General features: G+C 41.3%; 1 protein-coding gene across 3 annotated transcripts; it reads left to right on the top strand.

Moving 5' to 3' along the window:
* Window positions 1-167: 167 nt before the first annotated feature.
* Clns1a (chloride nucleotide-sensitive channel 1A) lies at window positions 168-19,960 on the top strand. Of its 3 annotated transcripts, none has more exons than XM_027407696.2 (7): window positions 168-382; window positions 4,561-4,697; window positions 10,900-10,998; window positions 12,098-12,205; window positions 13,536-13,709; window positions 16,443-16,572; window positions 19,307-19,960. In XM_027407696.2, the coding sequence occupies exons 1-6, from the start codon at window positions 258-260 to the stop codon at window positions 16,526-16,528; spliced, it is 729 nt and encodes a 242-aa protein (XP_027263497.1). In that variant the 5' UTR covers window positions 168-257; the 3' UTR covers window positions 16,529-16,572; window positions 19,307-19,960. The 3 variants fall into 3 exon arrangements, with proteins under 3 accessions (XP_027263497.1, XP_027263496.1, XP_027263498.1); XM_027407697.2 differs by having other exon boundaries at window positions 232-382; window positions 16,483-16,572; XM_027407695.2 differs by lacking the exon at window positions 16,443-16,572.
* Window positions 19,961-24,795: the final 4,835 nt, after the last annotated feature.

The following is a 24,795-nucleotide window of genomic DNA, read 5'->3' as shown; positions in this document are numbered from 1 at the left end:
CGGGGCTGGCGGGGCGGGCGGGGCCGCGAGTGGGGGTGGGTGGAAAGACCCATATCACGTGACAAAAGCCAGCCGGGTCCTCACGGACCTCCGGCGTCTAGACCGTCCCATCTCTATGGTCAACGGCTCGCCGAACCCAGCGGGGAGGAAGTTGTTCTTCCGGGATAGCGCTACTGCTTCCGGGCCTGCTCATGTGGCCTGGGGTTGTGGTGCTCCGCGTCTAGGATCGTGCGGAGGGAGCTAAGAATTCACCCGCAATGAGCTTCCTCAAAAGCTTCCCGCCGCCTACGTCGGAAGACGGGCTCCGGCTGCAGCAGCCAGACACCGAGGCTGTGCTGAACGGGAAGGGTCTCGGCTCCGGGACCCTTTACATTGCGGAGAGGTAGGGTCCCCGGGCTCCGGCGCTGGCCTCCTTCGGGGGCTCCTTCCTCCCTTAGGCACGACCTCGGGGCTGCTGCGGGGAGCGGGGAGCGACGCTACGAGTATGGTGGTTGAGAGGGCTCCCCTCTCCCGATCCCACCTGGCTCTGTTCTCTAGACGGTGTTTCTCCTTAACGACTTGTGCTTTTTACCGGCCTGTCTTCTGGAGCCTGGCGCGTGGTCACGTTTAGAGTTTTGAGTCTGCAGAGCCTATGTTAGTTCTCGATGTGCCTGGCTTTCTTAATAATCGTGTGAGCTACCTGTTTTTACCTGCGTAAGATATGTGAGTTCAGTGTAGATTGTGAAGGGTTTGGGACCTTTGGTTAATGAGCATGGATTTTTCTGCTCAAGGTGTGGGTGGGGAAAAAGAGCATCTTCAGGCCCACGCAGGGCGGGGTCATAACCAGCCGGCCCTGACTCCGGTCCTGGAAGGAATCTTACTGTTGTTTGACTACAGCGCTTTGTACTTTCACAATAAGGTAGACACGTCACTGGAACACACACTCTCTCTCTCTCTCTCTCTCTCTCTCTCTCTCTCTCTCTCTCTCTCTCCTCTCTCTCTCTCTCTCCTCTCTCTCTCCTCCCCCCTTCCTGTCCTTCAGAGTGTCTGATTTACCTTCTGCTATATTTCATTTGTCCTCCACGGAGTACATCCTCTGCTTTTAAAAGCTCGTGTTATAATATTGGGCCTGACTAGAAAATCCAGGCTAGTCCCCTTATTTCACCATCAGCTGATTGTCACCACAGGGGCCGAGAGAGAGAGAGAGAGAGAGAGAGAGAGAGAGAGAGAGAGAGAGAGAGACAGAGAGAGAAGGTATTAGAATGACTTACAGGGTATGGTCCAGCTAATCCAACAATGGCTGCCAATGAATGGAAATTTCAAGAATCCAGAAGTTGCTCAGTCCAAGAGGCTGGGTCTCTCAGCAGATCTTCAGTGGATGCTGGAATCCCATTTCAAGATCAGTATTAAAGTCTTTCTGCCTCAAGATCCAGATTAGAAGTGGATTTTCCAATGGGTGCTGGTGCTGCATGCCTTTAATCCCGGCACTAGGGAGGCAAAGGCAGATCTCTGTGAGTTCAAGGGCAGCCTGGTCTTCGGAGAGAGTGCCAGGACAGCCTCCAAAGCTGCACAGAGAAACCCTATCTCGAAAAACAAACAAAAAAGTTACTTTTGAGCTTAGAAACAATGCCTCTTTGCATGTCATTCCAAAATTAATTTTAAACCAATTAAGGTCAGGGTCTCTTACTTTTCTGTACTGTTTTCAACTCTTCACCAGAATTAAAAGATACTGCTTGTCCTTATTCATAAGTGTCAGAGTTTAACAAAACATTTTTCAACTGGTGTTTACTACTCTTTTAGTTCTTGTATTTGCATTTATGACATTTTGTTTTGTTTTTTATGACTGGTCATAGTTAATTGTATATCTTGGTTTTGGAGTACTTCTAGAATCTGTGACAAGAGACAAAGCAGGGTTAGAACTTAAGTCAAATAAGTATTGCTTGCAAGTGCCACATCCATTCTTCATGAGCCTCTCAGAGGAGCACTGTGCAGAGACAAAATGCTGTCATTCTTAGGGGCTAGATAATGATTTCAGCCTCTAAACCAAAGGCCATAATTTGCTAGACACTGATTTGATTTAGATGCTAACTTTTCCACTGCCCGGTGGAGTTAATAAAGGTTTTGTGGCTCTGAATATTTGAAATTATTTTGGATGGGTAAATCTGAATGTTCCATTCTAAATTGTGGTCATGTCAAGAGATTTTGGAGGTGAGAAAGGAAACATAGTTTGCTAGGTCTATTCTCAGTACCCATGAGCACTGTTTCATTCCCACATTAGAGAAGAGCTGTGTGTGGGAAGGGAGGATATGTGCAGCACACAGTCAGTTACATAAGAAATCTGTTCCGTTACAAGCAGTAGGGACGAAATAATTCCTCAAACTATTTTTTCCCCCTGAGATAGGGTTTCTTTGTGTAACAGCCCTAGCTGTCCTGGAACTCACTTGCTCTGTAGACCAGGCTGGCCTCGAACTCACAGAGATCTGCCTGCTTCTGCCTTCCTAGTGCTGGGATTAAAGGTATTTGTCACTCACTACCTAGTTATTTTGAGACCTGGATTCTGTGTAGCCTAGACTGGCCTGGCATTCATTATGTGGCTCAGGTTAGCCTTGAACTTAACAGCAGTTGTCCTATAGCAGTCTCCAGAGCGCTTGTATTATACCTGTGATCCATGGTCAGCTTGTCAGAACTGTATGGAAAGTAGGGTGAGGCTGAGTATGGGGGCACAGGCTTGTAATTCCAGCACTTGCCATGTGGAGTCAGGAAGAGCAAGAGGAGAGTCTAGAGTTTGTGATTATGGCTGGGCAGGGTGGAGCAGGTCTTTAATCCCAGCACTGGAGGCAAAGGCAGGCAGATCTCAGTGAGTTCTGAGAGTCAAGCCTATTTAGAGACCTTGTCTCCAAGAGGGGAAAAGGATCATGGCCAACCTGGGCAACAAGCTAACATGAGCTAAATGTCAAAGCTGGAGGAATGGGGAGGGAGGGAGGAAGAGAATAAGGAGGAAGAAATTGGAGAGGGTACAGGATATGCATATGTTCTGCAGAGGTATGTCCCTATTCCTTTAATTTCTGTTTTAAGTTTTAATTAGTATACAGTAGTTGTATAAAAAATGACTTTTATTAGGATATTCCCTTTTAAAGTAGCATTATTGACATGGTTTCCATGCCATACAACTTATTCATTTCATTCATAGAAGTTAATGGTTTTTATTATGCACTTTTATCTTCACTCAGTCTTAGAACATTTTGTTGTAGCCCCCCAAACAAACAAACAAACAAAAAACCCAATGCTCATTTTAGTAGTTGTTCCCTGTTTCCTTTCAGCTCTGAAAATGTTTTTGTGGCTTTTTTGGGATCTTGCCTCCTGCCAAGGTCTTTTCACTGGTTTTTTCTAGATTGTACAATTCATGTGGGAGAAATACTGCCAAGAAAAATTAGGCATCATCTGTTAAAATTCAACCTACTAACTTTGGTGATATGTTTCCTTTGTTATACCATTAAAATATTTGTGCACTTTTAAGGGGAAAGTGTTTTGTGGCTTTTTGTTTTTCTTTGTTTTTAAAAATGTTATTTTATTTGCATGGTATTTTGCCTGCATGTTTGTCAGTGTATCATGTGTGTCCCAGGTGCCTGTCAAGGCCAGAAGAGGGTGTCAGATCTCCTGCAGCTGGAATTACAGATCATTGTGAGCTTGGAATGTGGGTGTTTGGAATCGAACCTGAGTCTTCTGGAAGTGTTCTTAACCACTGAGCTGTGTCTCCAGCCCCTGTAGCTTTTTCTTAAAGCTGGTAATAAATGGGAACTTTTATCTTGTCTCCTAAGGTAATAGTAAATTTTTTTTTGAATTGTGATTGCAATCACATCTGTTTTGTATATATATCATTTAATATATGAGGTGTGGAAAGGTTGATGACCATTTATCTTGCATGCTTACCTACGAAGAACTGTGCTAACATTTTTGAAGAATGTTGAATAAAGGGATGGAAGTAACAGAGTACAAACATGGTTCATTAGCCTACTTAGTGCTAATGTGTGTTACCAAGCACAAGTGAAGTTTGGAACAGAAGTGGTCCTTGTAAAAAGGAGGTCTCATGGAGTTATTGGGGACTTGACTAGGTGAAAAGATCTGTACAGCAAAGAGGGTAATGGAGACATTCTAAACAAGAATGAGCACAAGAAACAAGCACAGGGAAGGGGCTGAGAGCTGCTCTTTCAGAGGACCGTAGCTATATTACCAGTACCCACATGGAGTGTCGACAGTCTCCCTTACCTTCAGCTCCAGGGGATCTGATGCTCTCTCGGCATCCACCAGTATCCACATGCATGTACACATAGTGGAGAAATAAACACGGATGACTTGCCTCTCAATTCTGTTTGAATTTATATTTAGAGGGAAAAAAACATAAAAGAAAAAATTCAGTTCTTGTTACAAAATTTTCTTATTTTAAGGAGTATTTCTAATATTGTCAATAAATTTGAATTTCTTTCCATGCATAAAAGTGTCCTGGTTGAACATTTATATATTTTGGAATATTAAGTTATGATTTAATTTTTAAAAATAATGTGCCTAAACCATGTTTTTCAGCCGCCTGTCTTGGTTAGATGGTTCTGGATTAGGATTCTCACTGGAATACCCCACGATTAGTTTACATGCTGTTTCCAGGGACCCAAATGCTTATCCTCGAGAGCATTTGTATGTTATGGTGAATGCCAAATTTGGAGGTATGTATGGTGTAATGTAATGTAGTGCTTCCTCTGATAGCAAAGTATATTTTAAGGGACAGTGTTTGTTTTGAGATGAAGTCTGACAGATTAGTTGCTGTCAGTCCTGAACTCCTGGGCTTGAGTAACTGTCCTCATCCTCCCAGATACTGACATTTTAGGTGTGCCACTTTACCAATCTAAAAAGCAATCTTTGATGATGTAAATTTTAATCCAGTGACCCACATTGCATAATATCATATTAAGCAAAATTAAATTACCTAAAATAATTTGGCCATTTGAATTTCTTCTAATGGGAATTGGGTTTGTGTATATCTGCCTTTTATTTCCTATATATTTTTACTTAGAACTCTTCTATTAATATGAATATATTTCTTTTTTTTTTAAAGATTTATTTATTTATCATGTATACAATGTTCTGCCTACATGTATGCCTACAGGCCAGAAGAGGGCACCAGATATCATCATTACAGATGGTTGAGTCACCCTGGGAATTGAACTCAGGACCTCTGGAAGAGCAGCCAGTGCTCTTTACCTCTGAGCCATCTCTCCAGCCCAATATTAATATATTTCTACTTTTTGTTTTAACTGCTTATTCTTTCTCCTTCTAAAGGCACTTCAGAGATGTGAACCAGTATATTTTGTCTATACAGAAATTTATTGTTTTTATTTATTTAGTTTACCGATGTATATGCAAGTGGGGGTTAGTGCCTGCATTTATGTCTGTGTACTGTTTGCGACTGATGCCAGAAGATACCAGAAGAGGGTGTAAAATCCCCTAGAAACTGAGTTACAGACTATGTGTATGTGTTTGTCTGTGTGAATGTATGTGTGTGGATGCTTGCAGAGACCAGAAGAGGACGTTGGATTCCTTGGAGCTGGAGTTACAGGAAGTTTTAGGCTAAACAATATGGATTTCGGAAACTGAACTTATAGAGCAGTGTATTAGCTACTTTTCTATTGCTGTGCCAAAATACCATGACCAGCAACTAAAGAAAAGAGTGACTAATTGGGCTAATGTTCCAGAGAGGCAGACGCTATGATGGTGGAGCAAGGCAGGCAGCAGGGACAGCCCAGAGCTCACATCTCAAACCACAAGCAGAGGCAGAGACACACACTGGAAATGGCAGGGGTTTTTTGAAACCTCAAAGCCTATCCCCAGTAACACACCTCTTCCGATAAGGCTACACCTCGTAATCCTTCCCAAATAGTTCCTCTAACTGAGGACCAAGTATTTAAACAGATGAACTTATGGGGGCCATTCTCATTCAAAGCACCCCAAGAAACAAACACTCTTAACCATTGAGCTATCTCTCTAGGCCCATAATTGTTTTTATTTTGTTATGGTGGTGATTCTCAATAGATGGGTAAGGAGAATTTTTTGTGCTGCCAGTGGTTGGTGAAATTATAATTGGAGGAGGAGGGATGCTACTGGCATCTAATAGATGCCAAATTCCCTGCAACAAAAATTATGTAGTGCAAAAACGTCAGTAGTCTAGAATTTCAGAACCTTTGAATTACAAGGTTCCCAAGTTTTAGTGTGCAAAAAAATATAATTAAGTTGTTAAGATAATGGATAGTTTTTTTCTGAAATCTTGTATAACGGACAGTCCCATTAGTTTGTTCCTGACACCTTCCAGTTGGGGTTTTCTCTTGGTTCCAGATCTAATCATTTTTATTTAGTTGTGAACACTAGTTGCTAGTTTTTAGAACTCTGGCAAGCCATGTGTTATTTAATGATATTGACTAATCCAGCTATCCAAAAATATTCTCACTATAAGACTTTAAATACTTGCTGTTGGAAAGGGTTCAAAGGTAGATTAAAAAGTAATAGATTTGAGCCAGGCAGTGGTGGTGTATGCCTTTGATCCCAGCACTCGGGAGACAGAGGCAGGAGAATCTCTGTGAGTTCAAGACCAGCCTGGTCTGCAAGAGCTAGTTCTAGGACAGCTTCCAAAGCTACACAGGGAAACCCTGTCTAGAAAAACCAAAAGTAAAATAAAATAAGAGATTTGAAAAAGGATAAAGAAATGTTAAAAGTTCTTAGATATTGGAGTATAGCATGACTTCCTAATGAGGTATTAAGCACAAAGTTCACTTGGTTGACAGAAGGAGAGGGATTGTATGTATGTATGTATGTATGTATGTATGTATGTGGCTCACAGTTTCAGAGATATTTCAGTCCATCTTAGTGGAGAATACATGGCGGCGGGCATGTGAGGCAGCAGCTGTCCACTTGGCAGCAGAGACAGTAGCATCAGAACCAGGGGTGGGTAGACCCTTCAGAAGCCTGGCCCTAGTGCTGACGTCTGGGCAGCGAGTATTCAAGACATGTGGCTGTGGGAACATTTTAGAACTCAACCATAACACCAAGTAAATGCAACTATGATTTTTATAATTGTTAATTAGTATACTATTTTTATGACAAGGGGGGGACTTATTTTGGCTTGTGAGTCACAGATTTCATCCAATTCTCACTTGACCCTGTTTCTTTCAACCTGTGTTGCCATAGTATATCATGGCAAGAGCACATGGTTGAGGAGGCTTTAAGGTAATAAATAAAAGATTTGCTCATATTATGACAGCCAGAAAGCAAAACTTAGAGGACCTGGAGTTCCCATTTGCCCCTTCAGGATAAGCCACCAGTGATCTAACTTTCTGCATGGCCTCACCTGCAGATTTTAACGTATACAAGCACCACAGGCTGGTGACTAAACCTTTAATATTCGGGCCCTTTAAATCACTCAAGACCCTAAACATAGCAGTAAGTAGGAAAATTAGGTGTTGTTTAAAATGCAAAACTTTAAAAGTACTCTCTCTCTCTCTCTCTCTCTCTCTCTCTCTTCTTTTCTTTTTTCTTTCTTTCTTTTTTTCTTTTTTTTTTTTTTTTTTTTTTTTTTTTTTTTGGTTTTTCGAGACAGGGTTTCTCTGTGTAGCTTTGGAGCCTATCCTGGGCACTCGATCTATAGACCAGGCTGGCCTCAAACTCACAGAGATCTGCCTTCTGAGTGCTGGGATTAAAGGCGTGTGCCACCACCACCCAGGTTCATTCTCTCCCCTCTCTCCCTCTCCCTCCCTCCTTTTCTCTCCCCTCCCTCTCTCTCTCTCCCCCTTCCTCCCCACTCCCTCCCTTTCTTTCTCCCCTCCCCCCCCTCTGTCCTGAAACTCACTCTGTGGACCAGGCTAAACTCACAGAGATCTACCTGCCTCTGCCTCTTGAGTGCTGGGATTAAAAATGTGCGCCACCACTGCCCAGCTTAAAAGTACTCTTGTCAGTCAGTCCAAATGCTGATGATGAATTGGAGCCAGTGGTGTGGCTCAGTAGTGTGATATGTGTTTAGCATATGTGAAATCCTGAGTTCAAGTTCTACCACCAAAACCAAAATAAATGTTGCTGCACAATCCCCCAACTTTTACTTGTCCAGCAAAAATCTAGTGAGGTAGGTATTCGGTAATACTAGATAAGAGGATAAAGCACCCCTAGTAAATAAACTGTGCCTCACTTGCCAGGTGTTGAGTCATTTTCTCATGAGTCTCAGTTTCATTAAAAAACAAAAAACACAACTCTAGACGATTATGTTAGTCTCACTTTCCACATGGCCTCATCTCTTAAAGAGTCTGCTGATTCCTAGTAGCACCACAGGCTGCTGACTAAACCTTTAATGATGGTTTGGAGCCTGAGTGCTGCTGGGTTTTGTTCATGCTGAGGTTTAAACCCAGTGCCTCGCTTATCCGTGTTTTCATACTATTCTACACTGAACTTACATTAAATAAGTACTGCATTAGTGGATGCCCCTTGTTTACCTTGTCAACTTTACTGGATGGGGAAAACAAGTAAAATGCACTTGTGTGTATCTGTGATGGTATACAGGTATTTCCAGAGACATGTCGCTAAGGAAGTTGAGGGGAAGAAGCCCAGATGTGCCCAGATGGACAAAGGAGGAAGCCTGTTAGGGTGGGCGTTTTCACCCCCCCACACACATACTTCTGCCCTTGCTGTTCTACACTCTGCTTCCTGGCTGCCATGAGGGAAGACTCTCTGCTCCATCTGGCCCTCTCTGCCTTGATTCGGTTCCCTAACATGGAGCCACTGCCCATGGTCAGCCTCTGACACCAGGAGCTAAAATCAGTCCTTCTTCCTTTCTGTTGATTCATCGGTATGTTGTCACAGTGATGAAAACTGACACAGCCCCTGCAAGTAGATTTCCCGTGTTAACAAGTGTTTCTCTGCTTTTTCTTCATCTGCATGGATGATTATTTTTAATGCTAGCTTTAAATGTAAAAGTTTATTCTTTTCTTCCTTGCCCTAGCTAAGGGTTGAGCCCAGGGCATGGAACATGCTAGACAAGCACTCTACTACAGAGTTACATCCCCAGCCTCCCCCACCCCACCCTGCCCACCCCTTTTTAATTTTTGTTTTGAGATGGTCTTGCTAAATTGCCACAGTTGGCATCTAACTATGAATGTTCCTCCATTACCCTCCTGAGTAGCTGGGACTATAGGCATGTTCCACCACATTAAGCTCAATTTGTATTTATGTTTGTGTTTGTAGTATGTGTGTGTGGAAGCCAGAGAACAACTTTGGATTTGGTTCTTTCCTCCTTTAAATAGGTACTAGGGATCAAACTCAGTAGTGTAAGCAGAACCACCTCATCAGCCCTTAATTTGTGTTAAGTTTGCTATCTCAGCAAACATGTTTGCTGTTTGGTGGGCTCAGTTTAAATATTTTATTGACCTGTTTTTCATAATAAAGTGGTTCAAACATAGAATAATTTTTCTTACTTTGAGACAGGATTTCTCTTTGTAGTCCTTCCTGTCTTATAACTAACTCTGTAGACCAGGCTGGCCTCCAATTCCTAATTGCTGGGATCAAAGGTGTACACCACCACCACCTGGCTAGAGTAATTTTCTAATATTTAGTATCCAGTGTCAATTCTGTCACATTTCCCTGATTACTATAAATTTTTAAGGGAAACAAAACACTGTTGAAAGCTGCCCCTTTTTCAGGGGCAGGGTGTCTTTATGTCCTGGCATTCACTGTATACACCATGCTGGTCTTGAACACACAAAGATCTACTAGCCTCAGCCTCTGCTAGAATTAAGGTTGTGTGTCACTGTGCCCAGTTTGAAAGCTGTTTTGTGTAGATCCCCATTTCATCCTCTACTGTCTTACTCAAGTTAAACAGTATTGTAAAGGTAGTGTGTCTGCTTCCTCTATGTGCTTTGTATTATTATTATTATTATTATTATTATTATTATTATTTTATGTATATGGGTGCTTTACCTGCATATGTGTGCATCACATGTGTGCATGGTGCCTGTCAAGGTCAGCAAGAAGGAGGTAGATACCCTGGCACTAGAGTTATAGACAGTTGAGAGCTGCTGTGTGGTTAAATGAGCCTGGGTTCTCTCGCTTTTAACTTTTACTGAATATGTATATGCCATCAACCAATGTAATGGTTTTATGTTTAAGATTTTAATTAAATGGTATTGTGTATTCTTCAACTAACTTTTCATCCAGCTCTTTTTTAAAATGTATCTGTGTTGATACATATATGGCACTGTTTGTTCATTTTTTCCAGTGCAAAGGCTTAAACCCAGGGCCTACTGTGCAAAATGACTACTCTACCACTAACCTATTATTTTCAGCTAATTCTCTTTGAATGTTTTTGTTATATCTACAAACTGTTGATTTATTTGCTGGTAGATTAACTTTCATGAACTTGAAATAGTCTCACTTGAATGGTGTTGTATTCTCTGTGTGTTACAAGTGCTTTGCTGCTGAGCTCAGCCCCAGAACCTTTTCCAACTCTAAAGTAACCAGCAGCAAAAAATTGAATTGCAGTATTTAGATATACCAATACATTTCCTAGACTTTTCTTATTTTCTTATTTTATTTATGTATTTTTTGGTTTTTTGAGACACGGTTTCTCTGTGTAACAGCCCTGACTGTCTGGGAATTCAATTTGTAGACCAGGCTGGCCTTGAACTCAGAGGTCCACCTGCCTTTGCCTTCCAAGTGCTGGAATTAAAGGTGTGAACTACCACCACCCACATCAGGTGACTCAAAGTGCTTCTAACTGCAGTCCAGGGCATTCTGATGCCCTCTACATATTGTACACATAAGTTTATGCAGACACACATAAGTAAATCCTAAAAAAACCTTTAATGTCTAAAATGATTATTTTTATTTCTTTTATAGAAGAATCAAAAGAATCTCTCTCTGATGAAGATGAGGAAGACGGTGATGATGTTGAACCCATTGCTGAATTTAGATTTGTGCCCAGCGATAAGTCAGCATGTGAGTGTTCTGTAGTATTGATCTTTTCTCTTTATGTTCTCCTCTCCAGCTGGTAATACACACACCTCTCACCTTCATTATGGTCACCTCCATTCTATTGCTTTATCTTCATTTTGGTCTCCTTAAAGTCATTGAGAGTGGCTACTTACTAATGTCAAAAGTTGTGAATATAGTATGAATATTGTGGACAGCGTAGTACCTGGTCTGATTTTTGCAAGGAGGATTCTGGTTAGTGTTATTGACTGATGTTGCTCACTGAATGTCACCTGTGGGAAGCACTTCCAAAGCTGGAAATACTGAGACTGATGGAAAGTAAAGTATCCTGTCATTCGATGGGAGCTTTACCCCCCCTTTTTTTTCTTAAATATTTATGTATTAATATATTTATTTATTTATTTATTTATTATGTATACAGTATTCTGTCTGCATGTATCCCTGCCTACCAGAAGAGGGCACCAGATCTCATTATGGATGGTTGTGAGCCATCATATGGTTGCTGGGAATTGAATTCAAGACCTCTGGAAGAGCAGCCAGTGCTCTTAAGCCCTGAGCCATCTCTCCAGCCCCGGGAGCTTTATCCTAATCAGCAGTGTGACCAATGCTCTGACCTCTTCTCTCTCTCTCTCTCTCTCTCTCTCTCTCTCTCTCCTTCTTTCCCTCCCTCTCTCCTTCTCTCTTTTTCTTTTCTTGTCAGGGTCTCTATGTAGTTCTGGCTGTTCTAGAACTAGCTGTGTAGACCAGGCTGGCCTCAAACTCACAGAAATCTATCTGCTTTTGCCTCCTAAGGGCTGAGATCAAAAGTGTCAGCCACAACATTTGGCTTGGCCTATTTTTTTAAATCTAACCTCCCATGAAGAGATCTCGGTAATACCTTGAACTCTTACTTTGTGACTTGTTCATTGTCTCAGACACTTTTGGAATAGGCTGTGCACTTTGCATGATCAATTTTTATTTGAACTTTGCAGAATTTTATAAATATGGTTATTCTAGTAAACCTTTTGTCTGCTTTTAAATTTGTTTGCACTGATGATTATTTATTCTAAAACTTTGTGGTCCACTGGAAAAGAAGTATTAGTTATAATTTAATGTCTTTGTTCAGTGGAGGCAATGTTCACCGCAATGTGTGAATGCCAGGCCTTGCACCCAGATCCTGAGGACGAAGACTCTGATGATTACGATGGAGAAGAATATGATGTGGAAGCACATGGTTAGTGACTTGGGTCTTATGTGTTGGTTTCAGTGCTTCATTTTAAGCACTTAGTTGTACTATGGGCACAAGATTTTAGTTTTTTGTATCTCCATAAAGTTAACAATGTAAGGTGGTTATAAATAAAGGGAATGATACATTGGCTCACTTTGTGTCTAGGCCCTCTCAGTAGACAGTTTGAAGAATGAATGAATTTCCCAAGCTCAGACAACAATAAGAGTATTAGGGTTGGGGGCTGGACAATAGAAACAAATGGGAAAGAAAATTAATAGCTAGAAAGTAGATCGTCAAGAGCATACTTTAGGCTGAGCTGACTGCCCCCACTCTACCTACCCATTGAGAAGTCTGTTCATATGTGTCTCTTCAAACTTATTTTTTATTTATTTTATATCACTGGGTGTTTTCCTTGAGTTTATGTATGTGCAGCACATGTATGGCTGGTGCCCTCAGAGGCCAGAAAAGGATGTGGGAACCCCTGGAACTAGAATTACAGCTTAACTGCCAGCTGGGTGCTGGTAACCAAGCCCCAGTCCCCTGCAAGAACAGCTAATGCTCTTAAATGAGAGTCATCTCTGCAGAGTCCTGTTGATCTCTTTAATCACAAATTTCTTGAAACAGCTTATGGACATTGTAATCTTCTTTTCCCCAGAATCGTACTTCATTTATATCTACAAATACTTCCCCTTGCCTTCCTAGGCCAAGATGCATTCACTCACCTGATAGGCTTGTAGCCTGAGGCACAAACTATTCTATTTGCATTCTACTCTGGTCTTACACATACTGGTAGAAGTATCTGAAGTCTTTTCCTACATATGAATCCAGTTCCTGGCCTGAGACTACCCATTTCTGGGATTGTTTTCACATACATAAGTGTGTGTTCACTTCTTAGAGATTTTTTAAAGTGGTTTTATATTTTGTCCTTTTTATATTTTTTAGAATTTCTGATTTGTTTTAAAAGTAACATGTTAATTCAAAATCCCATCAGTGTCAAATTAATTTGTATTTACTTGTAAAATTCCCACCTTTGGTATAATAAATGATTCATTGATTTTAGAAACACCCTCTTTTCCTTCTAGACCCTAGACCAAGGCCATTCTTTGGGAACTAATATTTACTAGTTTATTATCTCTTAAATGTTTTCTCAGGCTAGAGGGTAGGGACATTTTTTTCTTTTTCTTTTCTTCTTTGAACTCTTTTAAACCTAATCAGTAAATTTTGGAAGTCTTTATGGGAGCCTGTGTATCTTAGGCAGATGCACTATTGTTTATCATTTTGAGTTTTTTCCCCAACTGTTGTGTAATAGCTTAATGAAAGCTTTCTGTTTGTTTAGAACAAGGACAGGGGGACATCCCTACGTTTTATACCTATGAAGAAGGACTGTCCCATTTAACAGCAGAAGGACAAGCCACATTGGAGAGGTTAGAAGGAATGCTTTCTCAGTCTGTGAGCAGCCAATATAACATGGCAGGAGTCCGGACAGAAGATTCAGTAAGAGATTATGAAGGTGAGTTCTCTCTCTTCAGAGTAAGTAAATGGCTGTAAGGAAAATCTTAAACTGGAAGGCAATGAAATATCACAATTAACATAAAAGTCTAGGAAGCAAATGTAGAATTACTAGAATGAGAATGTTTTTTGTTGTTTTGTGTCCTGTTTACCCTTGCCTCCCAAACTGTGTCAACTATACAAATGGCCTAGGGCCAGCAAGATGCTCATCAGGTAAAGGTGCTCTCTGGAAGCTGTATGGTGGGAGGAGAAAACCCACTGTGTCTATTTAGCAGCATAATAGTACGACATCCCTAGGGCCTATGACTGACCCATCCACAAGCTTTTGGCTCAGTTAATGGTACTAGGCATTAGTTCCATTTGTGGGGCAGGTCAAAAATCCAGTCAGAAAGTGTGGTCTCCTTTAACATTCATGCCATTGTTGCACCAGTGGGCCTAGAGCTCTCAGCATTTACAGCTGGGTAAGATTGTCCATTTTCTCCTCCGTTATTGTGGATAGCACCTTCTAGAACTATGAAAGCTAACCAGAGAGATGCTTCCAGGTTGGTGTCGGCTTGCTTTCTCCGTGTTCTATCACTCAGGGATGTGGTGTCTTCGGCAATAGGCTCCTTTCTAGCTTTTTTTTTTTTTTTTTTTTTACTTCAGATGCACATGGGATGGTCCATGTGTTACTATCAGAGGACGACTTTTGGGAGTTAGTGTTCACTTTCGACATTGTTGAGGCAGGATCTCTTTGGTGGTCTGCATACTATGGGCTTTATGGCCTTTAAACTGGGGGGTGATTCTCCCATCTGTAGCACTGTAGTTGTGCTAGATTCCAGCTCTACATGGATTCCCAGGACTTGGAGCCAGCTCAGGTTATCAAGCGTGCACAGCTATCACTTTGGCTGGCTGAGTCATTTCCCCAGCCTCCATTATTCAGTTTTGGCTCTGAAGGGATGACATTCTTTACCCCAAGTATTGGCAGTACTGTACCTTCTAACCTCAAACTGATTATGTGCCACTCCTGGATTTAACATTTATATGTATTTACTCATTTAATTCTTCTAAGAACTCTGTTGAATAAATTTATGATCCCCATTTTACACATTAGACAACTGAGGCACAGAACAATTGCATTGGTTGAGACCAGACTACTGATAAGTGGTAAGAGGATTAAATGAGCCATTATACAAAAATATGCCTGCCACTGTCAGTTTGCATTTTTGTTTGTTTGGCTGGTTGGATTTTTGTTTTTTTAAAAAAGACAGGGTTTCTCTGAGTAGCTTTGGAGCCTGTCCTGGAGTTTGCTCTATAGACCAGGTTGGCCTCAAACTCACAGAGATTCTCCTGCCTCTGCCTCCTGAGTGCTGGGATTAAAGGCGTGCGCAACAACACCGGGCAATTGCAGGATATTCTTGAAGTGGCTATCTTTAGTTTTTCTTCTATTGGTATACTTACATTTCCCATAATGCTGATTGGTATCTCCATGCATTATAGCTTATTGATCCGGGGTTCTTGGAGTTCTGGTCTATTTGGGGTTGGGGGCAAGAATTGTGTCTTACTATATTGCTAATGCTGGTCTCAGACTAGTAAACTCAAGTGATCGTCTTATCCCAGCTTGCAACATTACATATCTAGGTGATAGAGTACCAGGGGTCTTTTGGCAGAAGTTTGTGTCAGATAAAGAATTGAGTGAGTCAGGAGTGAGAAAGTAAAGAAAGCAGCTGTAGACGTTTCTTTTTAGAGCACTGTTCTGTCCTCCTCTCACACCTTTTTAAAAAATTGTATGTGTGTGTATGTATTACTTTACCTGCATATATGTCTGTGCACCAGTTGTTATTAGTATCCTTGGGAGCCAGGCAGGGGGTGTCAGATCTCCTGGCACTGAAATTACAGACAGTTGTGATCTGCCATGTGGGTGCTGGGAACCAAACTTGGGCCACCTGAAAAAGTGTTCTTACCTGCTGAACCATCACTCCAGCTGTCACCTTTTCAGTGAGGTGACAATAAAGGGGAGATAAAATTCTGTTCTTTTCTTTTTCCCACTATGCTGTGTCTTAGACTTTTTGAATGTAATACCAAATACCTTTAAATAATGTCTAAAGAATGAACAGTTGATGCCTACTACATTTGAAAATTCCTACTAGCCAGACATCCTAGCACTTGGGAGGTGAGCCTGGACTACACTGTGAGTTTGAGTCAGCCTAGGCTACTTAGCAAAACATTGTCCAAGAGATTTAAAAAGAAAAAAAGGAAGGAAAGACATAAGTTGATTCCTACCTAGGATTTCTGGGAGTTGTATGATAGTGTGAATTTACAAAGTGAATGTTAAATGTTTGGACTGCTTTTTACTTGACCTGGATCCACAGGAGCATTTTCCTTTCAGTCTCTTTTTGGGTAATTAGTTTTCACATGGAACGTGTGGAAATGGAGGCATGAGATAGCCTGGTGTGGTGCATCCCTGTAATTCTAGCATGGAGGGACTGGACTGAGGTCAGGAACTGAGGACAGCATTAACTTCGTGAGATGGTATTTCAGAAACAAACAAAATGCCAAAATTTTAAAATCCAGCTATTATTTTTATTTTATACTTTGAAATTGGGTCTCACATGTATCTTTGGCTGGCATGGAACTTACTACACAGTCTAGGCTGGTCTTAAACTCAGTTCTATCTGGCTCTGCCTCTCAAGTGGTGAAACTAAAGATAGGCATTATCATGCCCAGTTTTTAAAATGTTTATTCTTACCACTAGAGGGCACTGGCATCCTTGTTGAATCTGCCTTTTTGTTCAGATGGCATGGAGGTAGATACCACACCAACTGTTGCTGGACAGTTTGAAGATGCAGATGTTGATCACTGAAGATGATTTATGCTGCTAAACAGTGAGTAGCTTATTCTCTCCTTTGTCACAGCACATGAAAATCCTGTGAAATGATTGTTTGGTTTTAACTCACAATTTAAGAGAACTCTGTATAGTGACTGAACTCTGTAAGGTTAGCAGTTTGAAAAAATGTCATACCATCTCTGGTTTATGAAAAATTACATTTTTTTCCCCTAAGAAATCAAAAGTGTGTGAACATTGTAGTATGGGTTTAATATCTGCCAAGCACTACACCAGGATGGTAGAGTACGTGTATGACAAAGAATAAGTGAATTTATGAGAGTAACAGTTGATGGAAGCCATCTGTTCGGAAGCAGACCTCCCTGTTGTCCTGCAGGAGTGACAGCCTAAGCATGTCTTGGTCTGCTCTCGAGTCACTTTTTCTCATTTGTGTTAGTTGAGCCCTGTTCATGGTTTGTTGCACCTTACTGCTTTTCAATTCAGGGAGGAAGTAATGTAATTCCAAACTGAGCTTAAGACATTATAATCTTGTATTGCTGTCATGCTTTCTGGGAGCAATCGGGGATAGATGTCCTATGTACCTTAGTGTTCAAGGCTGATTTGTCCAGACCACGTACAGTCACCCAAAAGCCATTATTTCCCTGAGTTCTTTCCTGTCTGCCCTTCATGGTTGACATACTAGTCTCTGCCAGTTTTGTTTCCTGGCACATTCTGGTAAGCTTTGTCTTAAGTTTGTCCCTGAGTATTTGCTACTCTGCAAACCCTGAGAAATGTATTGGCTTTTCCCGGTGTGAGTAGTTAGGCTGTTCTTTGTTAGATAAGTGAAGGTCAAGGACTAGCAGCTGCAGAGTCCTTTCTTACTATCTGCAAAACTTTTCTTTGTAAAATTGTTGTTCTTTGTTCCCTGTAATAATGTTGTCCTTCCTTCCTTCTAAATACTGGCTGTTTCCCGGCCTGTTAGCCAGTGTTGTCCCAGTCCTTTTATCTTATTAAAGCAAGACAAGACAAAATGTGTATAGTTTGACTTGACGCTGCCACTACCATCAGTCATCTAGTTATGCTTTGACTATCCCATCTAGTTATACCTTCACTATCCCCTACTGTGATTGTGATTCAGTGTCAGAGCACTTGCCTAGCATGCTCCAACCCTTCAGTTCAGTCAGTCCTCAGCTCTGGGGAGGAGAAAATTCCCTTTTGTTCCTTGCTTTGTTCTGGTGTAGATTTCATTCTGAACCTTAAAATTGTCTTTTTTTTTTTACTTGGAAATTTGAACTTTTCACTCTTCTACTGTTTTGTTTTAGAAACCAGCCTTTAAAATCCCAGTGTTTGGGCTGTAGAGATGGCTTATTGGTTAGCAGTACTTCTTTTGCAGAGGACCCACATTGCAATTCAGTTCCAGGAGGATCTGACGCTCTCTTCCGGCCTTCACAGGCACTGAATGCACATCTATCTACACATCAATGTTTTGTTTAATTCCAGTGTTTATAAATTGTTATAGTTGTAAAACTATGAATTATAACATTGGTTCTCTGTTTTCTTCTAGTATGGTTATCAAAAAATAATAATAATCTCAAAGAAATTTTGCGCTTCTGTGATTTATATCTCATCCCATAAATATTTCCCTTTCTTGCATCTTTGCTTCTCTCATGTAGTCTGCAGGCAGCAGCATTCTCCTCTCTAACCTCAGAGGCTTTTCACTGGCGCTCGACTAGGTTCAGCTCTCACAGTCCCAGGTGTCACTAACTTCATCTTTCTACTTCGTGGAGAACCACCTGCTCCCAGTTTTGTCACCCTTCATCACACTAAGATTTATTTATTATAGCCATGTGGTGGTGGTGACGCACGCCTTTAATCCCAGAGGCAGGCCAATCTCTGAGTTTAAGGCCAGCCTGGTCTATGGAGCGAATGCCAGGGCAGGCTCCAAAGTTACATAGAGAAACCCTGTCTTGAAAAACCAAAAGAAAAGAAAAGATTTATTTATTATGTATACAGTGTTCTGCCTGAAGGCCAGAAGAAGGCACCAGATCCTTATAGATGGTTGTGAGTCATCATGTAGTTGCTGAAAATAGCCCTCTGAGCTAGCCCTCATCACAGTCTCGATAGGTTTTGTTGGTTTGTTTGTTTTTTTGCCAGTAGCTGTCATTTGTAAGTGTATTGCCTGGAAGACAGTATTTTATATAATGTGGCTTTCCCATATTTCTTTGAAAAATTGACTGTTGAGAGATTATCAATCTGTTTGCAGCTATCATGAGAAACTCAATTGATATGTCACTAATGGTTACACACTGGGATTCTTGGATTCTTTGTAATGGTGAAGTTGCTGTGAATATTCTAATGAGTGGCTGTTTGTTTTCTGCTCAGTTTATTCTCTCTGCTCAATGTCAAAGAAATACTATATCCATAAATTTTATTCATGCTCATTTGAATAGTTGACCTGATTTCTAAACAATGTGATTTTTTTAATCATTTTAGATTGTGTGTGCTTTTAAAGCCTGAACAAGGACGAAAATGTTCATGTAACTATTACTGCTTTCAAAATAATGGACCTCTGGGTGCATTAGATAGGGTACAGAATGTCGTGCAATCACAGCTTCACTGGTGACATGTATGTGCACACTACCATCAGGATGTGGCATATATATAACTTAACCATTCCTTGGTTTTCTCATCTGTCAAGTGAGGGGCTTATTACAAGGCCTGAGAAACAGTCTGGAACCCTACAAGGCTAAACAATGGCTATTAGTAATAACACCTATGAACCTTTTGTCTTTCAGATTCTCTTATAACAGTAGGCGAGAACTTGGTACCTCTTCCAGTCCAGAGTGGGGCTGGTGAAAGGCTTTTTCCTTCTCCAAAACTTACTTTGCAAGACAGACTATAATGAGACAGCAAGCTGTCACCAGCAGAAGAGACTGAGACCTTTATCAACAAAGGTGAATTAACTGAGCGGGTATTTGTGGTTCTCATTTACCCCCAAACTTCCTGGGTCTAGGTGTCTTCCAAGTAGGCCTCTAATTCCTGCCTTTGCTGTGTGCACATCTGTCAGCCAGAAAGCCTATGAGGTGAAATGTACAAAGCTCACACTGTATAGACTGGGTGAGAAAGATGCTGAGGAGAGAGTATAGGCCTCAGAGGGGGCGGGCTTAGCCTTTTCCACAGAGCCAAGGGTCCTTTACTTCAGGCTGACTCTAGGTCATCTCTGGGGAACATCTCAGCCACACCTGGACCTCAGGACACAATCCTTCTGTGCTAGCTTCTGCCCTCCTCTTCATTCTCCGGTTGCTCTATTACATTCTTCAGCTTAGGCCCTGACTGTCTGCCCTGGTAGCTTTCTGTAACATAATAAGTAATCTGTAATGAAGTCTGCAAAGTACTCTTGATGTTTTTGTCTTTGTAATAGTTAACAAATAAATCTAGGTTTTCTATACCATTGTGGTTTTGTTCTTGACTAAAACCATTAATGAGAAAAAATTCAGATTTATTATTATTTTATGTGTATGAGTGTTTTTCCTGTGTGTATGCATGTATAACGTGCATGCCTAGTGCCCATGGAAGTCTGAAGAGGGTGTTGTTACCACTGGAACTGGAGTTAACAGGCACTTGTGAACTGCCATGTGGGTGCTGGGAATTGACCCTAGGTCCTCTACAAGAGCATCAAGTATTTTTAACTGCCGAACCATCTTTGCAGCCCAGTACTTGCTATTCTTTGGAGGACCCGAGCCCAGTTCCTCCAAATCTATCGGGCAGCTCACTGCTGCTATAATGCCAACCTCTTCTGGTTTCCATGGGCACTCAGATAAACATGCAAAGACATACACCCATACACATAAATAAGTAATAAAGTGATGCTGGGGCTGGGGCTGTAGATTAGTTGCTAGAGTGCTGGTCTAGCTACAGGAAGCCCTGGGTTTAGTTCCTAGCATTTTATAAACTAGGCCTGGTTGTATATGCCTATAATCCTAGCACTCAAGAGGTAGAAATGGGAGGATCAGAAACTAAAGGTCATCCTCAGCTAGGTATCACATAAATACAAAAGTAATATATTAATACTTGGGGGCTAGAGAGAAGTCTCAGCAGTTAAGAGCTTGTACTGCTCTCTGCAGAGGATCTAACTTTGTTTCCCATCCCACATGTCAGACAGCTCACAGTCAACCTATATCTCTAGCTCTGCAGGATCCAGCAGCTCTAGCATCCACAGGCATCTGTGTGCGCGCATGGAAACCTAAGACTGACATTGGGGTCTTCCTCACGCTATTTTTCTTTTTTTGAGACAGTCTCAGTGTATAGCCCAGGCTGGCTCAGAACTCACTGTGTAGACCAGCCTGGCCCAGAATTCACAGGGATCCACTGCCTCTGCCCTCTTAGTGCTGGAATTAAAGGCATGTGCCACTATGCTCATTTTTACTTTTAGTTATCTGTATGTACATGCCAGTGTGGTTGCCTAAGGAAGCAAGAGGGTGTCAGATCCCCTAGATCTGGAGTTACAGGCAGCTGTAGGCTGTGTGATGTTGCTGGGAAGTGAACTTCAGGAATAGTATGCACTTTTAACACTGAACCATCTCACCGGGCAGTGGTGGTGCCCGCCTTTAATCCCAGCACTAGGGAGGCAGAGGCAGGTGGATCTCTCTGAGTTTGAGGCCAGCCTAGTCTACAGAGTGAATTCCAGGAAAGGCTCCAAAGCTACACACAGAAACCCTGTCTTCAAAACAAAACAAAACAAAAAACGAACCATCTATCCAGCTCCATCCACCTCCTTCCCTCCTTCTTTCCTTCCTTCCTTTGTTTTTCAAGACAGGGTTTCTCTGTAGCTTTGAATCCTGGCCAGAAGTTTTTCACTGAGTTTCTCATCCTGCAAAGTAAGCCAAAAACATTTCTTTTGCCTTTTTGTATCTTAAAAACTGGATTTTCAGAAGTTTTCAATTTGTTAGACTAAGCCAGGTTAAGAGGCCAATTGATTATAAAAATTAAAATTTTCTGAGGCCTCTTCAGCAGCAGCCACTGCTCTGGGTTCTTCCCATATATGGTGTGTGAGGCAGCAGTGATGCTTTTAGCACCGTGCTAGGAGGAGCTGAGTCCTGGAGAGAGGACTCTCCTAAAGCTCTGCAGATATTGAACTGTGTATTTTAAGACTATTTTCCAAAACACTGTACAGCCTTAATACCTACCAGCAGCCGGCACTCAGTGCAAACTCCCTTCTACAAATTCCTCTACTCTCAGTTTAAATGCACCCATAATTTATCCTAGGAATGTGCTCATTGTTCACTAGGGGCCACGACTTTCTCATGGGTTGATTATAGAAATCTTCTTGAATCTTTCTAACGAAGTGGTTCTCAAACTGGGTTGCATCCCCTTTAGAGGTCAAATGACCCTTTCACAGGGTCACCTAAGACCATCAGAAAACACAGATATTTACATTATGATTCCTAACAGTAGCAAAATTACAGACATGAAGTAGCAACAAAAATAATTTTATGGTTAGGGTCACCACAACATGTGAAACATATTAAAGGGTTGCAGAATTAGGAAGGTTGAGAACCACTGCTCGAAAGGAACAAGTTTCAGGAAATTATGTGCACTCTTCTTTCTGTGGGGTTTACAGTGGTTGGCTTGCTACTGCAGGTGACACAGTCAAAAGGGGGGGGGACTAGCTGTCAGTTCTGTTTTAGTAGACATCTGGGCTTACTCTGTCACCTGTAAATGAGGGTGTGATACTTCAAAGACTTGTCTATCATTCTGAAAGGTCAGGTCAGACTTCTTAAAAATGAAACTCAGCCTGCTTCAGGAGGGAGAGGCAGGTGGATCTCTGTGAGTTCAAGGCCAGGGCTACATAGTGAGACCCTGTTTCAAAAATGAAAGAAAAATAGATTAATTTGTAATTATCAGCAAGCTACCATTTACTGTTTCTATTTTAGCTTTATTTATTTTTTTTTAATTTTTGTGCTTAATTTTGTTACTGAAATTGTCCTGCTTACATAATTTTGTAGACATTCTTCTCTTCAGTTTGACTCATTGAAATATCACAGAAAAGTAGGGCTGGCAGTTCTGTTTTCAAATCTATCATTAAAAGCAAACAAAACACCATTGAGAACACTGGTTGCTCTTCCCTTGTGGCCTTCAGAGGCACTGCATATACTTGGTGCGCAAACATACATATAGACAAAACTCATACACATAATCTGGTGTCTGGTTGGAAGGGTTTCATAATTTCAAATGAGAAGTCAGAGACTAGGTATGGTGTGTAATCCCAGCACTTGGAAGGTAGAAACAGGAGGCGCAGGAGTTTGAGCCTTGCCTGAACAATGAAATCAGACCCTGTCTTTTAGAGAAGTAGCTTGAGGGATAAGGGAGCTAAATCACATATATACAGGGTAACTGATACTGCTTGGAATTTTTTGAGATTGTTTTAGAGATTATTAATCATTGGTATACATAACATGCTTATCACAGCAGTGCCTAGGAAGTAGCTTAACAGCTATTGGCAAGGTTAGTACTGGCTTCATTTTGTTTATTTATTTTGAGGCAGGAGTGTGTGATGCCCAGACTGGGCTTGAGTTTGCCATGTAGTTTAGGGTGACCTTAACCTTTTCATCCTCCTTCCTCTACCTCCTAAGGCTGAGATTACAGCCACGGCCAGTCTTGATGTGGTTCTAGGGATCTAGCTCAGGGCCCTTGCATGGTAGATAGACAACACCAACTGAGCTGCATCCAAGCCCTAATGTTGACTTCAAGAGAAGGTGTAACTAACCCGCCACTGAGGTTAGGATACATCTAAGAAACTTGAAATGCAAAATTCCACTAAGCAGTTAAACATGAAGCCCATGCTTTTTTACTAGCACCTGCAGGCCTTGCACTGCAGGTTCCTGCTTTTGCTCTGTAAAAAGACCTAATGCAGTGTCTGGTTTCCAGAACATCAGATGAGTAGAGGGAAGGAGTTGTTGAGGTCATTTCAACAAGAACAGTGAATTACTACAGCATTATGATGAAAAGCAAATACAGAATCCTTCCAAATAAACAGTCTAAGTACATTGTAGTGCAGAGTTAAGCTCTCAACATGGAGATAGCAATTTTCATAAAATAACAGAATTGTAGTGCTAAATCCATCCAAATGTAGCTAGCTTAAGCAGGAAAGAAGCCGTTAAGAGAACTGAGGACATAGATTAGTGGTGGCACACTTACCTAGCATGCACAAAGCCTGGGTTCATCCTCAGCATCACTCTCAAAAAATAAATAAATAAATAAATAATAAATAAAAAACACAAACAAAAACTTGGACAAAGCTGAAATAAACCAGATCCCTAAAGTGAATTAGAGATCAGGAGTAGTTACATAGTGTGAATCCTTTGCTGGTATTAGATGGGTTTAACTGTTACCTTGCTCACCACAGTCAAGGTTCAGTGTTAGCTTGGATGTTTATAAATTGCAAAACCAGAGATCATCTGGCCCTTTCAGCTTTTTTAATAGAAACACACTGGGCCTGTCCAGACTCACTCAGGAAGGATTTATAAATGCTCACTTATGAGAAATGTACAGGGCTAGAGAAATGGCTCAGCCATTAAAGGCTAGGCTCACAACCAAAAATATAAGAGAAATGTACAGTATCTATTGCAACTGTGAGTCTAAAGTATGTGTGTATGGATGGGTGGATAGAAAATGACAGTTGATATTGTGTTCTATTGGACATAGAATAAGCACACAGTTGCATTTGGTTAAGTTGTAGTTAGTATGTGTTAGTATGATAGACAGGAAAGGGATATAGCAGGCATGTTTGTGACAGTGATTGTCCAAATGACTTAAACTAAGTAGAAAAGAATACTTAAGATCTTTGGAAATGAGGTACTAGAGTGAGGGAGCTAAAAAGCGGTTAGAATTGGAGGTTAGATTATTTGAGCTCATAGATTTTGTTTACTGATAATGACAAGCTTGTAGCTAAGGGGAACGCTGAGGCCAAGACATTGGAAGGATCCTTTTGTGGGTTTCAGTTACCGAGACACAGAGTAATGTAATGTTCCACAAAGAGGAGGGAACTAAGATCTTAAAAGGGGGGTGGGAGAGATGGTTAAGAGCACACGCTGCTCTTCCAGAGGACCCGAGCTCAGAACTGCCTAGAGTTCCAGGGGATTCAACAGTCCTCTACACACACACACACACACCATGTACTGACGCAGACACATTAAAATAAGTTGTTTTCTTTAATAAAGGAAAGAGCTGTTTATTTTGGCTTAATGGTTTCAGAGGGACGAGAGTCCATCATGGCAAGGTAGAG

Source organism: Cricetulus griseus, chromosome 3 (genome assembly GCF_003668045.3).
Source record: "Cricetulus griseus strain 17A/GY chromosome 3, alternate assembly CriGri-PICRH-1.0, whole genome shotgun sequence".
NCBI classification, from domain to species: Eukaryota; Metazoa; Chordata; class Mammalia; order Rodentia; family Cricetidae; genus Cricetulus; species Cricetulus griseus.
This window is presented reverse-complemented; position numbering and strand designations above follow the sequence as displayed.

Bases quoted from the DNA above. Each gene is read 5' to 3' on its own strand.
- Clns1a (XM_027407695.2), top strand. From the start codon at position 258: ATGAGCTTCCTCAAAAGCTTCCCGCCGCCTACGTCGGAAGACGGGCTC. The intron at 12,206-13,535 runs GTTAGTGACTTG...CTGTTTGTTTAG, and splicing joins ATATGATGTGGAAGCACATG to AACAAGGACAGGGGGACATC. The intron at 13,710-19,306 runs GTGAGTTCTCTC...TTTGTCTTTCAG, and splicing joins TTCAGTAAGAGATTATGAAG to ATTCTCTTATAACAGTAGGC.